This window comes from Lepidochelys olivacea (assembly GCF_965140295.1).
Source record: "Lepidochelys olivacea isolate rLepOli2 genome assembly, chromosome: 14".
In the NCBI taxonomy this organism is placed as follows: domain Eukaryota; kingdom Metazoa; phylum Chordata; order Testudines; family Cheloniidae; genus Lepidochelys; species Lepidochelys olivacea.
The window spans coordinates 28,972,111-28,991,723 of NC_140424.1; the positions used below are offsets into that span (position 1 = coordinate 28,972,111).

A 19,613-nucleotide genomic window follows, 5' to 3' on the forward strand; every position below is an offset into this window, starting at 1 on the left:
CCACCCTCTTAGTGAAAAAGTTTTTCCTAATATCCAATCTAAACCTCCCCCACTGCAACTTGAGACCATTACTCCTCGTTCTGTCATCTGCTACCATTGAGAACAGTCTAGAGCCATCCTCTTTGGAACCCCCTTTCAGGTAGTTGAAAGCAGCTATCAAATCCCCCCTCATTCTTCTCTTCTGCCTAGGATTGGCCTAGGTAGGGAGCGTCGAATCGTGGAAGTCAACGAATGGCTACGCAGGTGGTGTCGGAGAGAAGGCTTTGGTTTCTTTGACCATGGGATGGTGTTCCATGAAGGAGGAGTGCTGGGCAGAGACGGGCTCCATCTTACAAAGAGAGGGAAGAGCATCTTTGCCAGCAGGCTGGCTAACCTAGTGAGGAGGGCTTTAAACTAGGTTCACCGGGGGAAGGAGACCAAAGCCCTGAGGTAAGTGGGAAAGCGGGATACCGGGAGGAAGCACAGGCAGGAATGTCTGTGAGGGGAGGGCTCCTGCCTCATACTGGCAATGAGGGGCGATCAACAGGTTATCTCAAGTGCTTATATACGAATGCACAAAGCCTTGGAAACAAGCAGGGAGAACTGAAGGTCCTGGTGATGTCAAGGAATTATGACGTGATTGGAATAACAGAGACTTGGTGGGATAACTCACATGACTGGAGTACTGTCATGGACGGTTATAAACTGTTCAGGAAAGACAGGCAAAGCAGAAAAGGTGGGGGAGTAGCACTGTATGTAAGGGAGCAGTATGACTGCTCAGAGCTCCAGTACGAAACTGCAGAAAAACCTGAGTGTCTCTGGATGAGGTTTAGAAGTGTGAGCAACAAGAGTGATGTAGTGGTGGGAGTCTGCTATAGACCACCGGACCAGGGGGATGAGGTGGATGAGGCTTTCTTCCGGCAGCTCGCAGAAGCTACTAGATCGCACGGCCTGGTTCTCATGGGAGACTTCAATCACCCTGATATCTGCTGGGAGAGCAATACAGCGGTGCATAGACAATCCAGGAAGTTTTTGGAAAGCGTAGAGGACAATTTCCTGGTGCACGTGCTAGAGGAGCCAACTGGGGGGGGGGAGCTTTTCTTGATCTGCTGCTCACAAACCGGGAAGAATTAGTAGGGGAAGCAAAAGTGGATGGGAATCTGGGAGGCAGTGACCATGAGTTGGTTGAGTTCAGGATCCTGACACAGGGAAGAAAGGTAAGCAGCAGGATACGGACCCTGGACATCAGGAAAGCAGACTTCGACTCTCTCAGGGAACGGATGGGTAGGATCCCCTGGGGGACTAAAATGAAGGGGAAAGGAGTCCAGGAGAGCTGGCTGTATTTCAAGGAATCCCTGTTGAGGTTACAGGGACAAACCATCCCGAAGAGTCGAAAGAATAGTAAATATGGCAGGCGACCAGCTTGGCTTAACGGTGAAATCCTAGTGGATCTTAAACATAAAAAAAAGAGCTTACAAGAAGTGGAAGGTTGGACATATGACCAGGGAAGAGTATAAAAATATTGCTCGGGCATGTAGGAATGAAATCAGGAGAGCCAAATCGCACCTGGAGCTGCAGCTAGCCAGAGATGTTAAGAGTAACAAGAAGGGTTTCTTCAGGTATGTCGGCAACAAGAAGAAAGCCAAGGAAAGTGTGGGCCCCTTAATGAATAAGGGAGGCAACCTAGTGACAGAGGATGTGGAAAAAGCTAATGTACTCAATGCTTTTTTAGCCTCTGTCTTCACGAACAAGGTCAGCTCCCAGACTGCTGCGCTGGGCATCACAACATGGGGAATAGATGGCCAGCCCTCTGTGGAGAAAGAGGTGGTTAGGGACTATTTAGAAAAGCTGGACATGCACAAATCCATGGGGCCGGACGAGTTGCATCCGATACTGCTAAAGGAATTGGCGGCTGTGATTGCAGAGCCATTGGCCATTATCTTTGAAAACTCGTGGCGAACGGGGGAAGTCCCGGATGACTGGAAAAAGGCTAATGTAGTGCCAATCTTTAAAAAAGGGAAGAAGGAAGATCCTGGGAACTACAGGCCAGTCAGCCTCACCTCAGTCCCTGGAAAAATCATGGAGCAGGTCCTCAAAGAATCAATCCTGAAGCACTTGCATGAGAGGAAAGTGATCAGGAACAGTCAGCATGGATTCAACAAGGGAGGGTCATGCCTGACTAATCTAATCACCTTCTATGATGAGATTACTGGTTCTGTGGATGAAGGGAAAGCAGTAGATGTATTGTTTCTTGACTTTAGCAAAGCTTTTGGCACGGTCTCCCACAGTATTCTTGTCAGCAAGTTAAAGAAGTATGGGCTGGATGAATGCACTATAAGGTGAGTAGAAAGTTGGCTAGATTGTCGGGCTCAACGGGTAGTGATCAATGGCTCCATGTCTAGTTGGCAGCCGGTGTCAAGTGGAGTGCCCCAGGGGTCGGTCCTGGGGCCGGTTTTGTTCAATATCTTCATAAATGATCTGGAGGATGGTGTGGATTGCACTCTCAGCAAATTTGCGGACGATACTAAACTGGGAGGAGTGGTAGATACGCTGGAGGGCAGGGATAGGATACAGAGGGACCTAGACAAATTGGGGGATTGGGCCAAAAGAAATCTGATGAGGTTCAATAAGGATAAGTGCAGGGTCCTGCACTTAGGACGGAAGAATCCCATGCACAGCTACAGACTAGGGACCGAATGGCTAGGTAGCAGTTCTGTGGAAAAGGACCTAGGGGTGACAGTGGACGAGAAGCTGGATATGAGTCAGCAGTGTGCCCTTGTTGCCAAGAAGGCCAATGGCATTTTGGGATGTATAAGTAGGGGCATAGCAAGCAGATCGAGGGACGTGATCGTCCCCCTCTATTCGACATTGGTGAGGCCTCATCTGGAGTACTGTGTCCAATTTTGGGCCTCACACTACAAGAAGGATGTGGATAAATTGGAAAGAGTCCAGCGAAGGGCAACAAAAATGATTAGGGGTCTGGAACAGATGACTTCTGAGGAGAGGCTGAGGGAACTGGGATTGTTTAGTCTGCAGAAGAGAAGAATGAGGGGGGATTTGACAGCTGCTTTCAACTACCTGAGAGGTGGTTCCAGAGAGGATGGTTCTAGACTATTCTCAGTGGTAGAAGAGGACAGGACAAGGAATAATGGTCTCAAGTTGCAGTGGGGGAGGTTTAGGTTGGATATTAGGAAAAACTTTTTCACTAGGAGGGTGGTGAAACACTGGAATGCGTTACCTAGGGAGGTGGTAGAATCTCCTTCCTTAGAAGTTTTTAAGGTCAGGCTTGACAAAGCCCTGGCTGGGATGATTTAATTGAGGATTTGTCCTGCTTTTGAGCAGGCAGTTGGACTAGATGACCTCCTGAGGTCCCTTCCAACGCTGATATTCTATGATTCTATGAAAGAATTAGATCAGTCCCTCAGGATAAGTACATTGGCTATTAGCCAAGACTATCAGGGATGCAGGCCCATGTTCTGCATGTCCCTAAACTGTCCTTTGACTGCTAGATGCTGGGAGTGGACAATGGGATGGTTCACTGAGTCATTGCCTGGTCTGATCATTCCCTTAGAAGCACCTGGCATTGGCCACTGTCACAAGACAGGATACTAGATTAGGCGGACTATTGGTCTGACCCACAATGGCAGTTTTAATTTTATGCAAAAATTACAATAGATTTTTTTCAAGGGAGAAAGACATTATAGGAGATAGTATACGTATATGTATACGTATAAATATAGTATAAAGTATAGTATAGTATATAGATAGTATAAAGTATATGTCTTTATTGAATATTTGAGATTCAAGTTGTACACAATGGCATGCAGAAAAACACTAAGAGCTCGACTGAGAGGCAAAATAACAGTTGCTAAAATGCAATGCCCATTGGTGGAGTGACTCAAAACAAAGTTTTAATGGTAGGCCACAAATTCAGTCAGTTCTAAAATGAGAAGAAAAAATTAAATTTAAAAATTCAGGGAATTCAGGGAATACCAGCTGCAGATAAGACAACTTGGGAAACTGCTAGGAGACTCTATGCAATCAGATACAGTGACAAGGGATTCTTTGTTTCTGAAGGGGTATATGTAAAATGTTTCACTGAATTAAATCTCAGGGATTATCTACACTGGCAAATTAAAGCACTCTAACTTGCTGCCTCAGAGGTGTGAAAAAGCACCCCCCCCCCACCGAGGGCAGCAAGTTTGAGCGCTTTAAAGCGCTAGTGTGGACAGGCTCAGCTCCCAGTGCTTGGAGCTAATCCCCTCATCGAGGTGGATTACCAGGAGGACTGGCACCCGTTGCAGTGCTTTGAACTTTGTAGTGTAGACATACAAAGAGGAGCTGCATTGACTAGGCATTGGGATGCCTGTGCCTTTAAGAACCCAGCCCTGGGAAGCCCATGCTGAGAGGTGCTGTCTGTGAGAGGGGAAATAAAAAAAAGCCCCCTTGCCCCCGCCATTTTTGCAAACTGGTGTCTCAATCCCACTGGAGTAACTGTTACACCCTCTGCCCCTGTCTGTGCCGGGTTTTGCCCTCTGACACCCTCTGCCAGTGCCTCACCCCAAGCTTAACTCCTGCTCCTTCCCCCCAGCCCTGATTTTGCCCTTTAGCCCCTCTCCTAATCCTGCCTCAAACTGCTTGACCCCCCCCCCGACCAGTCAATTTCTGCCCCCTGCTCAGACCCTGGCCACCCCCCTACTCCGACTGGCCCCCTTTGCCCTTTTTAACCCCTGTCAAAAGCAGTCCGCCGAATCTTAAGGATAATAAGGGCAGTGTGAGGGGCAGTGGCTTCAGCAGATGTACTGAGCATGCTCAGTAGAGCATGAGTAGCACAGTTCTGCGCAGAGCACTTTATTCCACTGCACCGGCCCTGGGTAGGAGTCCGCCTAGCAGGAGAAGCCCTGCACGTTGACCGTGAAGGTGTCCATGTACTCAAAGTAATAAACCAGCATCACGGTTCCTGCCGCGATCACCATCTGTGGCTCCGGCGGCCCTGGCAGCCCCCTGCTCGGCTGCACACTACGCCCGCTCCCTGGAGGCATCCGCCAGGGGAGGAGGTGGCTAGTCCCAGGCAGCTGCATCGTCGTCGTTGTCGCCCGGGTGCAGGCTGAAGCACATGGGCAGCGCAGGAGGCTGGTTAGTTCCGGGCAGCGGCTCGGCCCATGGGCTAACGCTGGGCAGCTGCACCAGCACGGCCTGGGCACAAGCCCGTGCCCAGGGGCTGCTCCTGTCAGGTGGCTGCACACGGGCACAGGCCTGTGCACTGGAGGAGCAGATGGCAGCTAGACCGGGGCAGCAGCACCAGCTCCATCCAGGCACGTGCCGGGGGCGGCCGGTCCCCTCCCGGGAGTATCCCCTGGCCGCCAGAGCGGGGAGCCCAGCTAAGAAGCGGATCCGACGGTTCCCCTCTCCAGTGGAGCTGGGGCTGCAGCATTTGAGCCAAGCCCGCCCCTGGGCAGGTGCCTGACTCCTCTGCCCAGCCTCAGCCTACCGTGGGAGGGAGGGGGGCAGGAATCCCAGTCACTCCGAGCCTGCCAGCTCAGTCCGCAAGAGCCTGGCTCCTGACAATGCAGCCGCCGCTCCTGGGCTGCCGAATCCTCCACCCTTTCCCTTCTTAGGATTTTGTGTCTTTGTCCAAACAGCTGGAGCAATAATTCCCCCTGCTGAGCAGCCTTGTGCACAGCCCCTGCTGCTGCCTTCTCCACTCTAGCTGTAAATTCTTTTACAGATGTACCAATATATTCTTCAAAAAGTTATGCTCTGAGATCAGAACTCCAAAAAATAAATAGAGATGATAAGTAACTTTCAGGTTGTGCCCCAAAAGGACAAAAGCCAGAGACTGTAGTCAAAAAACTCAAATGGTCTTTTACAAGGCCATACTGTTAACCTTAAATCCATGTTAAACTTTACTTGGCTTTGTTACTGCAATCAATCAGTCTGATCTCAGTGGTGAACCAGATTTGCCAGGTTTTTCCCCCCTCTTCTGCCAGAGCAAAGGAACCTCCACAGATTTTGTGTCTGCTTTACCTTTTTTTGCTGTACCATACTAGCAAGAAATACTCCCTACAGAAGGACTGGCTCAGCGTAGCATGGAAATCTGGCACTGGAACAGCAATAGAACCGGTTGGCAGATTCTGTCACTTTGGTAAAGAAAGTGCTAAACAGGAGAATATATTTAGTAGATGGGGAAAATTAGTCTTTCAAATGTAAGCAGAGTCAGAATGAGCTCTACCCTGACATTTGGTGGTGAGCTGTGGAAAAGGACTTCAGGGGCTGATCTCGTTTGCATGGGCACACCCACCCTGCCTAGCATGATGGACTGCTTGCTCAAATGGTCACTTTGGCTGCTGTGGGATCCCCAGTCTCTCTGTTATTGGGGCACTGGAGTAAGAAATTGTTGTTATCCTGGTTATGTGAATCAAGGACAGTAGAACTGTACTTGGCATTTTATGACGGAGGGACTCGCCCTCCACCAAGTAGCACTCGCTAGGCAAGGGACACGGGTTCCAAAACTCAAGGAATTGAAAGAGTGTATGCTGAATGCTACTTTGACTTCTTGTCTCAGTGTACCGATAGAGCTAATTTTGGCTTCATTAGGAGTCTTGTTAAATGCTGAAGAGCTGAAATCACTGCTATTTAGGTCTAAGCATTAGACCTACTTTAGGCTAGTGGTGCACCAGTACTGAGGCTCCCTTACTACCAGCTAACAATCACTGAGAGCTTGAAGTTGCTTAGAGCTGTGTTAAGGGGGAGGGCCTGAAGATAAGTTGGTGAGCAGACAGCAAGATGGCTAGAGAGGAGCAAATAGCTGGGTGGCTGGTGGAGATGAGTGGACAGCAGGAGAGCAGAGTGGATAGCTGGGTGGCTGGCGGAGAGGTATGGCTGGTGGTGAAGACTGCAGTAGAACTCCATGGAGAGGTGTGGCACTTGGCCTTCGACCTGAGCAGAGGAGCATGTAAGATACCCCCCATACCCCCCTCCACTTCCACCCAGGCTGGGAGGTAAACTCTCCAGATGAACTTCTGAACTCTGTGGGGGCTGCCAAGGACAGAAACTGTGTGTGTGTGTGGGGGGGGGTGGACTACTGGGTTGCTGGACTTAAGACCCTGAGGGGAAAAGGACACTGTCAAACTTACTTGGGAGGGTGGGTCTTTTGCTCATGGTTGGTGTTATGAATCCTGTTTGTGGTGTTTCCCCAACATAATTCCGCACTGTTTCCCTCCTTTATTGAAAGGCTTTTGTTACACTCAGACTCCGTGCTTGCGAGAAGAGAAGTATTGCCTTTTAGAGGCACCCACGGGGGTGGTATGTAATTGTCCCAGGTCACTGGGTGGGGGCTTGAGCCAGTTTTGCATTGTGTTATTGAAACAGAACCCCTAAATACTGAAGCCGGCCCTTGTTGCTGCCAACTCTGATGGGCAGAAGGGATACACAAACACATATACAGCTTTGAGAGAAGTCAGATTCACTTATACTGAAAAGTTGGACTCAGAATGTAAATTATTCACAGTTGATTAGACCAAGACAAGTATTTCTCAAACATTTCTCAATGCTTAAAATTAAATGAGTATACTAATAGGAAATTGTTTTATTTCACTAACTACAAATTCTCTGTTTTCATTTTTTTAAAATTTTAAACAGTCAAAAAATATTTGCAAAGTGCAAACATTTGTAAAAGCCAAAAACAAAGGGGGGAGGACAGCAAAAATTTTTTTGCTTGGGGGAGCGGCAAAAAACCTAGAGCCGGCCCTGGACCAGCCAGAGTTAATAAATCAAAGTGAGAGGCCCAGAGAACTGTGGCTCCTGTTTCCCTCTAGGGCTCCAAGCACTGTCAGCCCTGGAGTTATTTTGTTGTCCCAGCAAGAACAGTCCCCAGTCTTTCTAAAATTACCCTCCCCCAGGCGGGCTCCTGGAGTCTCCTCATTCATCGATTCCCTCCACGGCCAGAAGGGTCTGTTGTGATCATCTAGTCCAGGGGTTCCCAAACTTGGTTCATGGCTTGTTCAGGGTAAGCCCCTGGCGGGCTGCAAGACACTTTGTTCCCAGCCAATGGGAGCTGCAGGAAGCGGTGGCCCGGCCCACACTGCTTCCCACAGCTCCCATTGGCCAGGAATGGCAAACCACGGCCACTGGGAGCTGCGAGCGGCCGTACCTGTGGCCGCTCAGGTAAACAAAAAGTGTATCGCTTACCCTGAACAAGCCGCGAACCAAGTTTGGGAACCCCTGATCTAGTCTGATCCTGTTAACACAGGCCACAGAGCTTCCCCAAAATAATTCCTAGAGCAGATTAGCAGAAAACATCCAATCTTGATTTTAAAATTGCCAGTGATGGAGAATCCACCATGGCTCTAGGTAAACTGTTCCAATGGTTAATAACTCTCACTATTAAAGTGTATGCCTTATTTCCAGTCTGAATGACTAGTTTTAATTTCTGGCCACTTGATTAGAAAAAGTTGTTACAAGGAGGAGGGAGAAAAATTGTTCTCCTTAACCTCTAAGGATAGGACAAGAGGCAATAGGCTTAAATTGCAGCAAGGGAGGTTTAGGTTGAACATTAGGAAAAACTTCCTAACTCTCAGGGTGGTGAAGCACTGGAATAAATTGCCTAGGGAGATTGTGGAATTTCCATCATTGGAGATTTTTAAGAGCATGTTCGACAAACACCTGTCAGGGACAATACTTAGTCCTGCCATGAGTGCAGGGGACTGAACTAGAAGACCTCTTGAGGTCCTTTCCAATACTATGGATTCTGTGGTTGTGTTATAACTGTCTCTGCAAGACTGAAGAGCCCCTTATCAAATATTTATTCCCCATGTAGGCACTTATAGACTGTAATTAAGTTACCCTTAACCTTCTCTTTGTTAAGCTAAATAGATTGTTTCTTGAGTCTATCATATACAGCCACATTTACCCTACAAACTTTGGTCAACACAAGTTACATTGGCATGCAGCTTCCAAAGTCTATACATTGCTTGGGCATGTGTATACTTGGCTGCTTGTGTCAGCGCTGCGTGTATTCACCTGGAGTGCTTGTGTTAAAATCATAGGGTTAAAAGGGACTGCAAAGGTCATCTAGTCTAACCCTCTGCCAAGATGTGAGATAAAGCGTCCAGAACAGATGGCTATCCAGCCTCCTTTGAAAACCTCCAGTGAAGGAATTTCCATGACCTCGCTAGCCAGTCTGTACCATTGTCCTACTGTTCCTACAGCTAGGAAGTTTTTCCTGACATTTAATCTAAATGTGCTATTGTCAAGGTTTTTTCCCCACTTTGAACTCTGAGGTACAGATGTGGGGACCTGCATGAAAACCCCCTAAGCTTATTTTTACCAGCTTAGGTTAAAACTTCCCCAAGGTACAAACTGTTTTACCTTTTGCCCTTGTACTTTATCGCTGCCACCACCAAATGTCTAACAGATATATAACCAGGAAAGAGCCCGCTTGGAAACGTCTTTCCCCCCAAAATCCTCCCCAAACCCTACACCCCCTTTCCTGGGGAAGGCTTGATAAAAATCCTCACCACTTTGCATAGGTGAACACAGACCCAAACCCTTGGATCTCAAGAACAATGAAAAAAGCAATCAGGTTCTTAAAAGAAGAATTTTAATAGAAGAAAAAGTAAAAAGAATCACCTCTGTAAAATCAGGATGGTAAATACCTTACAGGGTAATCAGATTCAAAACACAGAGAATCCCTCGAGGCAAAACCTTGTTACAAAAAGACACAAAAACAGGAATCTACATTCCATTCAGCACAGCTTATTTTCTCAACCATTTAAAGAAAACAGAATCTAATGCATATCTAGCTAGATTACTTACTAAGTTGTAAGACTCCATTCCTGTTTTGTCCCTGGCAAAAGCATCACACACACAGACAGAGAGAGAGTTTTTTTCTCCCTCCCTGTAGCTTTTGAAATTATCTTGTCTCCTCATTGGTCATTTTGGTCAGATGCCAGCGAGGTTATCCTAGCTTCTTAACCCTTTACAGGTGAAAGGGCTTTTCCTCTAGCCAGGAGGGATTTTAAAAGGTGTTTACCCTTCCCTTTATATTTATGACAGCTATGCTGTAGTTTGAACCCATTGCTTTTGTCCTGCCCTCTGTGGCAAGAGAGAACAACTTTTCTCCATTTTTTTTATGGCACCCTTTCAAATATCTGAAGACTGCTGTCATGTCCCCCCTTAATCTCCTCTTTTCCTAACTAAACTAAAAATACTCAGTTCCTTCAGCCTTTGCTCATATGACTTGCATTCTATCCCTTTGATCATTGTTGTTGCATGCCTCTGAATCCTTTTTAGTTTCTATACATCCTTTTTATACATTGATAACCAAAATTGGACACAGTACTGCAGGTGAGGCCTAACCAGCGCCGAGTAGAGCGGTACTATTGGCTCCTGTGACTTACATGCTATGCCTCTGTTAAAGGGCTTATTCCTTCACCCACTTACTTCCCTGGTCCTTCTCGCATGAACAGAGAGCAACAATACCCGAAGTCCAAAGGTGCAAACAATTCATTGTTTATTGGGGTGAACTTCCAGCAAGCATGATTCCAGTTTCCTTCCTTAGTGTCCCCCTTCCCAGCTCTGACACCACAGAGCCTTACACCTGTGTCCCTGTTCCCATTCCCCCGCTTAGCAAAACATGATTCCAATTTCCCCTCCCCCTTACTTCCTGATTGACTGCAGACTATATAGTAAAACCTGAGTTCTGCTTAGCTATACCTTAACTAATCATTTTCCTGAAATTTAACTAACCATTCCTAACATATTGTAATATGATTATGTAACCAATTATATCCCACCACCTTAGTTTACACCCAGCAAAATTAATTATACAGAAGACAAACAATCACAGAACCAGACAGAGATTATACAGACAAACAATAGCAAAGTGGGAACTATAATGACAAAACAATACAGAAGTGAGGATTTCACAACTACATCTATAAAGACATAAGGGTTTCCCAGCTGTGTCTATTGATGTGAGTTCTTACCGAACAGAAAACTATCAAACTAAACTTCCTTTTACATCCTCTAGCTTTTCCCTTTCTCTAGAGGTGATAGATCGGATCACCTTTCTAACAGCCCCAGATTGCCTTATTTCAATGTGACTAGTTTGGAATGTGAGGATGTGACCATTCGCTTCCCAGCTTATGGCTGCTTCTGCTGCTTAGCCAAAGGCCTTAGCCTAAGAACAGGGCCTCAGACTGTCACAGTAAGAGAAGGCCCTTACACCGGCAGACAGTGATTTTGTTTCTTTCTTTTATACCTCTATAACTAGCTAAGTGATAAGAATACACCTAAATTCTTAGAGGATAGGCCTTTACAGACAGGCCTGAATATCTATATCCTAACAGCCTCTGCTAATGCAACCTAAAATTGACTTCCTTTTTTTGCAATAGAGTTGCACTGTTGACTCATGCTGGGGATGTGATCCACAATTCCCAGATCCTTCTCAGCAGTGCTGCTGCCAAGCCAGTTATTCCCCATTCAGTATTTGTTTTTTCTTCCCCCAGTGCAGCATCTTACCTTTGTCTATGCTGAATTTCATCCTGAGGTTCTGCCACCATGGCTGTTCCTCCCTGTTCTGCAGTGCTATCCCGTCCCATCAGCCAGTGCTAGTTGGCAGACTAGTCCCCTCAGTGGTCCCCTCAGGAAACTGTCATGTAAAAGTAACTGCTCTATTTCTTTCTTCTCTGCTAGCCATATTGCCTTGGCTGTCTCCCACCCATCTGAAGCTGTCCAGCTGCATGACTGCCCGTACACACAGAACAGCCTGTTCATATTAGGAACTGTCAGGACCATGGCCTCAACAGTAGCTTCCTCACGCTGCCTTACTGCAGTTTGAAAATGTCACTGGTGAGGGACAAAAAAAAATGGATGAATGATGGGATGCCAGAAGAGGAATCCTGGGAGTTTGTTAGTTTGACCCCAAGTCCCAGTTGGTTGTGGTAGGCATCCCACAATGCACCATGAAAAAAATCCCACAATGCAGAGAGCCCAGTGGTGAAACATTGTGTCCTGGGGTATCTGCTCAGGATACTGCACAGTTATTTTGGCTAAAGTGAAGAGCAACAATTCAGAACGGAAGCAGCTAAAAGTGGCATATACAAAGAGAAGTGAATACACTCTTTCATGATAGTTATACTGATACAGTTAGAGCAGAAAAACATACACCAGAAAACTCTTTCCCATGCAGACATGGCCTAACTTCAATGAGTCTATCAGCCTAAAATTCAAATTCAAATGTAAACCTGTGGTTTCAATTTCACTGCGTTCTTCATTTCACCTGTCCTTACCACTAGTTCATACAAACAGCCAATTAACTTTACAATGGAATCTTTTAATATTAACACTCCCACTCCAAACTCAGTTGATGAGATATTTTTGGAGTACAGAGAATTAGCTTCTATGTTTTTTCACTGTCCTGACTCTGAAGTGAACTCTGATATTTTTGTGTGTTTTAAGTTCCTGTATAAAAAAAGAAGAAAGAAACAGCGAGATAATTACAATGGAACGACAGTGCATTTAATGGACCTAGATTCTAAATGTACAAGGGATGATTACTCAGCCTTGTGGTCAGCCCCTTTGGTCTGACCTAGCATGGCTGTTGTTATGGAATAGGAACAAGTAAACGGGACATGCAGTTCACCTACTCATTATGGGGGCTCTGTAGTGTATACATGTATTGAAAAGGAGAACTGCAGACCCATGACAGTGTATGTATGTAACTTGACTGGCAGATATCAGTAACTCAGTCATCTACCTAAACCTTCTATATCTGTGAATTCATAGTAACTACAGGGGAATAAAAAGCAGAATCCAAGTGTAATTTCAGCTGCTAGATTGTACAGTATAAAATAAACCCTTAAAGAGACTTTCCTGGAGGCCCATTTCACCCCACAAAGATAAATTTTCACACACTTGTCCTCTCCAGATAAAGGACTCTGAGCATTTGAGGAACTGGGATCTACCTCATTCCTCCTTGTTCAAAGCAAGAAAAATCACAATTAAACCATCGCCTTGACTCAGTGCTCAGAGCCCAAGATAGGATGTTTTGAACCTGAGTCCAACATTACTCCTGTATGTATCAATTCCATTAAATAACACACTGGGAAGAATAAACCAGAAGTTACAAAGTAAAGATTGTTCTAGGTTTCTAGTACCAAACTTAAATGTAGGAGCTGAAGAGGGGGCACTCAAAGCTTCCTTGAGAAGTGAGAATCAAATCCCATCACAACGTCTCAGTCTCTTGCTCTATTGGACTCCCTTCCAGGAATGTGATTTTATTCTCTGCTTTAATAACCGTTACACGTCCTTGTTACCTGGCCACTCCAGCCTGGCCTGACACTCAGATTCATGGGAATCGGCAAAGGTGTTATCCATCCCATCCCTAGCCAGGAGCCCTCTAGGGTTTGTGTCCGGTGTAGATTCTCTGATATGTATTAAAGTCTGCTCTGAGATGTGCCCTCATTGCATTTTTAGGGTTTCTATCCCATGTGTTTTCTCTGATGTTTGCTGAGGTCTGAGCTGTATTGGAAGCTTTTTCCACAGGTCAGGCATTTATATGATCTCTCTCCTGTGTGGACTCTCTGATGTGCAATAAGATTGGAGTGCCAACCAAAGCTTTTCCTGCACTTGGGATATTCACAGGGTTTTTCACCCGTGTGGGTTCTCTGGTTTGAATCCAGGTGTGAGCACTGACCAAAGCTTTTCCCACACTCGGGACATTTGTGGGGCTTTTTGCCCATGTGGGTTCTCTGATGTTTAATAAGTTTCCACTTCTGATGGAAGCTTTTCTCACACTGGTGGCATTTATAGGCGCTCTCCCCCATGTGAGTTCTCTGGTGTGAAATAAGGTGCGAGTTCTGGTGGAAGCTTTTCCCACACAGGGAGCATGCGTGCGGCTTCACTCCTGTGTGGCTTCTCTGATGGGTAATAAGGTACCAGCTCCGGCTGAAGTTTTTCCCGCAGTTGGGGCATTTATAGGGCTTCTCCTCTGTGTGGATTCTCTTGTGTCTGATAACCGATGAGCTACATTTGAAGCTTTTATCACACTTGGGATACTTATAGGGTCTCTCTCCCATGTGGTTTCTCTGATGTTTTGTGAGGTCTGAGCTGAGACTGAAGCTTTCCCCGCAGTCACTGCATGTATAGAATTTCTCTTCTGTGTGGATGTGCAATGAGGTTTCCGCGCTGGCTGAAGCATTTCTCACAGTCAGGGCACTTGTAGGGTTTTTCTCCTGTACGGATTCTCTGATGAGTAAGAAGAATGGATTTCCAAGGGAAGCTTCTTCCACAGTCTCCGCACATGTAGGGTCCCTCTCCAGTGGGGATTCTCTGTTGAACAGCTTCTTTGATTTTCTTGTTCCTTCGAGAGGATCCTCTGCTCCTTTGAGAGGATTTACACTGTATCTTCTCTGGCCTGCAGACTCGCATGGGCTTCTCGCTGCTTAGGACTCTGAGAAAAGTTCACTTCACCTCTTCCTGGGACCACCCTGTGTGGTTTCACTGGCTCAGGACATTTCTGCTGAGGGGTCTCCTCCTCCTTTTCACTCACTGTCCAGTCACCTGCTGGGACAGAGTGAAACCAGACAGGAGTCACTCAGCATATTGAGGGGAGGGAACCAACCGAAATAGCTGATGGGGAGACTGAAATATTAGGAGATGAATCCCTCAAACCCAGCCACTCCCCTGCTGTCTCCTCTCCCGCACAGCCACACCACCACACGGGTGGTGCAGCTGGCTGCCAGACATGCTGCTCTGAGCAGCATGGTAAGGGTACCGGGGCTGGGGGCTTGGATAAGGGAGAGAGGGTTCCAGGGGGCAGTCAGGGGACAGGGAGTGGTTGGATGAGGCGGAGGTTCGGCAGGGGGGATGGTCGGGACAGGGAACAGGGGGCGGTTGGATAGGGCAGAGGTTCTGGGGATGGGAGCGGGGGTGCGGTCAGGGGACAAGGAGCAGGGGGGAGGGATAGCTCAGTGGTTTGAGCATTGGCCTGCTAAACCCCGGCTTGTGAGTTCAATCCCTGAGGGGGCCATTTAGGGATCTGGGGCAAAAATTGGGGATTGGTCCTGCTTTGAGCAGGGGGTTGAACTAGATGACCTCCTGAGGTCCCTTCCAGCCCTGATATTCTATGATTCTATGATGGGTGGGGGTTTCTGAGGGGGGCAGTCAGTGGGGGTGGGAAGTGGGAGGGGTCAGATAGAGGGTGGGGCCAGGCTCTTTGGGGAGGCACAGCCTTCCCTACCCAGCCCTCCATACAGTTTCACACCCCGATGTGACCCTCGGGCCAAAAAGTTTGCCCACCCCTGTTCTATACACTATTTTCTACCATGCTCTGAAAGATGTATGTGTGTTAGTTATTGTGATTCCTGCTTTGTAGAGAATATTTGTTAAGAGTCTGTAATTACAATATCCTGCAAATGGTAGGTTGTAAATCTAGAAACCATTTGGTCAAAAAGCAGCCAAACCCATAAGAGTGTTTCATGAAGAAACAGAACACTTCCCTCTTGTACAAGATGCCAATGTGGTATAGATATGATCTTTATCACCAGAAAAGAGATTTTATCAGATATGTATGGCTGAGAAAGAGTCCTGGATGTGAAAAAGAATAGGAGGATGTTTTTATTCAGAAAACCTCAAAAATAAGTAATGCTTAAGATGTGCTATCACAGTTCTAAACAAAGTCTTTTATAGCCATCATGTTTACAAAGAAAAACTTCAGTTAAACCCACACAAAGAATTCTAGAAATATCCTGATTGAAATTGATTTCTTTTGTAAACACACTACTGTCTTCATTCTTTAAATATGGAGAAAATGTATGGTCAACATAATTACATCACACAATGCATGAAATTTTTGTCATCCCTGAGCAATATAGCTAAGGTGACCTAAGTTTTAGGTGTTGACCTGACTTCAGCCTGTTCTTGTGTGATTTTTGTTCCTACACACACACTCCCCTACCCAAAACAATACTTAGCCAGACGCTCCTGGTTGGGTTCACATGCACCTTTTGTCTTAGGTAGGGCTTATGCTTACAGTTCTGTTGACTGAAGGGTAACTTCATCCCTACAATCTCAATAGAGTTTTAACTCAACCCATAACAAGATTTCACCCAACTCTTAATACAATGTCAAAGAACCCCTATGATTAAAAGTAGTGGGAGCCACACCCGAGTTGGCAGAAGACAAGCAATTAGTAAAAGCTGACCTGACATTGCTTGTTTATCAACTCTACATATTTTTAATAATTTTTAAAATTAAGTGCATTAGCATCCACCAATTAAAATTACCTCTTTCTACCTCACACCCTTTCCCAGAAGAGAGTGAGCCAGGGACCAATTCTACCTCCTCATCCCATCCAACTAGAGATGAGGGTAGGGGCTACAGGGTCACACACAACCGGTGAAACCCCCAGAGTGATGTCTGCCATGAGGATACAAAAACTATGTCATTTTAGCAGAATCCTCACCTGTGTCGGTATCTCTCGGGATCTCCCTTTTCTTGTAGCCCTGGAGATCAGGGACCCAAGTCTCCTCCCCTAGTTCCAGCTGGGAGATCACATCCAGTTTGGAAATTGGAAATCCTGCTGCAGGGGGGTAGGGAGGAACAGGAACAAGGGTTGATCTTGTTCATTAAGGTCAGTGTACTTCCAGACCCAGGGTATGAGTAGTCCCCGAGAGAGGCTTCTTCCTCTCCCCAGCCCCACCTTACAGGGACTGGGCTATAAATCATACAAGATCCCATGACACACTGGTCTGGAGCAAGGATTCAACCACTGCCTAGGGAACAGTCCTAATTTATTCCCTGGGGGAACTGAGCAGGTTGCTACACTCTCTAGGTTTGTGGTTTGCAACTAAGTTTCCACGACAGATTACAACCTCTGCACCCCCTCACACATGTGCCCCCACCCACCCATAGGCCTCCACAACACAGGCCAGAACAGGAATATGTTACTTAGGTTGACCCAGCTACTTCACTCACAGGTGTGAAAAATGCACAATTCCCGCCCCCCCCCCCCCGAGCAATGCAGTTATCCTGACCTAAGTCCCCAAGCAGACAGCACTAGGTTGACAGAAGAAATCGTCCACAGACCTAGCTGCTGCCTCTTGGGGAGTTGGATTTACTATAGTGAAGGGAGAACCCCTCCCCTCATTGTATTAAATGTTTACACTTAATCACTACAGTAGCCCTGTCTACACGGGGATTTAGGCTGGCTTAACTACGTCACTCAGAAGTGTGAATTTTTCACACCCCTGAGCAGTGTAGCTGGGTTGATCTAATTTTCTAATGTGGACCAGCCCTTAGGCCATGTCTATACGTACAGTGCTGCAGCTGTACCACTACAACCTCAGCACATCCGGTGGAGACGCTCTATGCTATCGTAACATCCCTTAGGGCATGGCTGCGTTTGCAGATGTAGAGCGCTGTGAGTTAAACCAGCCCTCAGAAAGCGCAGTAGGGAAAGTGCTACAGTGTGTTCATACTGTCAGCTGCAAGCGCACTGACGTGGCCACGTTTGCGGCACTCACAGAGGTATTGGGAGTGGTGCATTATGGGCAGCTATCCCACAGAGCACCTCTTCCCATTCTGGTACTGTGGCTTGGGTGGGGCATTCTGGGTCCTGTCCCAACGCCCCATGATGCATCGCTTTGCATCTCAGCAATCCCTGTGCTTCTGTCCACATTTGGCACCCTCTTTCAACGTTTTTTGTACTGTCTTCCCTTTCGGTCTGCGGGAATGGATCCTGAACTGCTGAGGAATATGCTGATGTGTCTCGCCAGCACATCATGAATGGCAGTCGAGTTACTCCTTAAGCTACCAACTGACAGTGAGGAGTCCGACGATGATGTTGACTCACATAATGCATACGACATGAGATTGCTTGTGGCATTCACGGACATGTTCATCACAGTGGAACGCTGCTTCTGGGCTCGGGAAACAAGCACTGAGCAGTGGGAATCACATTGTCACGCAAGTCTGGGATGACGAGCAGTGGCTGCAGAACTTTCAGATGAGAAAAGTCACTTTCATGGGACTGTGTGCTGAGCTCGCCCCCCACCCTGCAGCACAAGAACACGAGACTGAGAGCTGCCCTGCCGGTGGAGAAGCAGGTGGCTATTGCAGTCTGGAAGCTGGCAACTCCAGACAGCTACCGATCGGTCACTAACCAGTTTGGAGTGGGAAAGTCGACCACTGGAATCGTGTTGATGCAAGTTTGCAGGGCCACTAATTGCATCCTGCTCAGAAGACCCGGGACTCTGGGTTACATGCATGCCATTGTGGCTGGCTTTCACAAATGGGTTCCCTAACTGAGGAGGGGCAATAGATGGGATGCATATTCCAATTCTGGCACCAACCCACCTAGCCTCCGAGGATGTTAATTGGAAGGGGTATTTCTCTATGGTACTCCAGGCGCTTGTGGATCACTGGGCATTTTACTGACATTAATGCTGGTCCAGAAAGGTGCATGATGCACGCATCATTTGGAACACAGGCCTGTTCAGGAAGCTGCAAGCTGGGACTTTCCTCCCAGACCAGAAGATCACTGTAGGGGAAGTGGAAATGCTCATTGTGATCCTTGGAGACCACGCTTACCCTTTAATACCATGGCTCTTGAAACCCTACACAGGGAGCCTTGACAGCAGCAAGGAGTGGTTCAACAGCAGGTTGAGTCAGCGCAGAATGACTGTGGAGTGTGCTTTTGGCCATTTAAAGGGCCGCTGGTGCTGTCTGTATGGGAAGCTGGACCTGGCTAATGACAACATCCCCACGGTTATATCCGTGTGCTGTGCCCTCCATAACATTTGTGAAGGGAAGGGTGAACGATTCACTCAGGCATGGACCTTAGAGGTTCAACACCTGGAGACTGAATTTGAACAGCCAGAAAGCAGGGCTATTAGAGGGGCCCAGCATGGGGCTGTAAGGATTAAGGATGCCTTGAGGGAGCAATTTGAGGCTCAAAGCCACTAGTAATGTTTGGTGCCCTACATGGGAGTGAAGTGCAGTGGTTCTAATGTTAGTAGGAATCTGTGTTTGCTACACTGACTTGCAGCGCCTGTTGCTTTCCATAGTAAAGAATGGTTTCAAAGCCAAAAAAGCCATTTATTTAAAAGAAAATTCATTTATTGAAAAGAAAAACAACTGCTTGGGAAACAGAAAGGGCAAGGGGGTCGGATGGGGAACGGTACACTCACAGATTTGCATGTGTCCTGTTATCATACTCAGCCTTCCTGTTTCGAGTGGTGTGCAATGAGTGCTGCACTTCTGGCTGGCTAAAATGCATGGTGATGGGAGTTGAGTGCAGTAGGTAATTTGCAGGGCTGGGTGGTGAAGCTACGGCTGCTGGAAGTGGCTGGTAGTGATAAGAACCTGGATGTGGGAGAAAGTGGGTTGGAGGTGACATAGGGGCACAAGGGAAAGAGTTTTGGGACAAGGGCTGCAGGGTGGGGGCAGGGGGTGGGGGCAGGGGGTGTGGGCACGGGGTGTGGGCACGGAAGTGCTCTGCCTGCATTGCTATGAGCTCCTGTATCGAGTCCGCTTGGCTCTCCATAATGTTTAGCAGCCGCTCTGTGCTTTCGTGCCAGCAATCCACATTCTGCTGGCAGACCCTCCTTTCACTCTCCTGCCATCATGCA

At 47.2% G+C, this 19,613-nt stretch overlaps 1 protein-coding gene across 2 annotated transcripts; it reads right to left on the minus strand.

The window, feature by feature from the left end:
* Positions 1–9,626: 9,626 nt before the first annotated feature.
* Positions 9,627–18,277, minus strand: LOC311531258 (uncharacterized protein). Of its 2 annotated transcripts, none has more exons than XM_084648532.1 (3): positions 17,837–18,277; positions 16,448–16,564; positions 9,627–14,544 (listed from the first exon to the last, which is right to left on the minus strand). In XM_084648532.1, exon 3 carries the CDS (start codon positions 14,058–14,060, stop codon positions 13,464–13,466), a length of 597 nt encoding a protein of 198 aa, XP_084504658.1. In that variant the 5' UTR covers positions 14,061–14,544; positions 16,448–16,564; positions 17,837–18,277; the 3' UTR covers positions 9,627–13,463. The 2 variants fall into 2 exon arrangements, with proteins under 2 accessions (XP_084504658.1, XP_084504657.1); XM_084648531.1 differs by having other exon boundaries at positions 9,627–14,547.
* Positions 18,278–19,613: the final 1,336 nt, after the last annotated feature.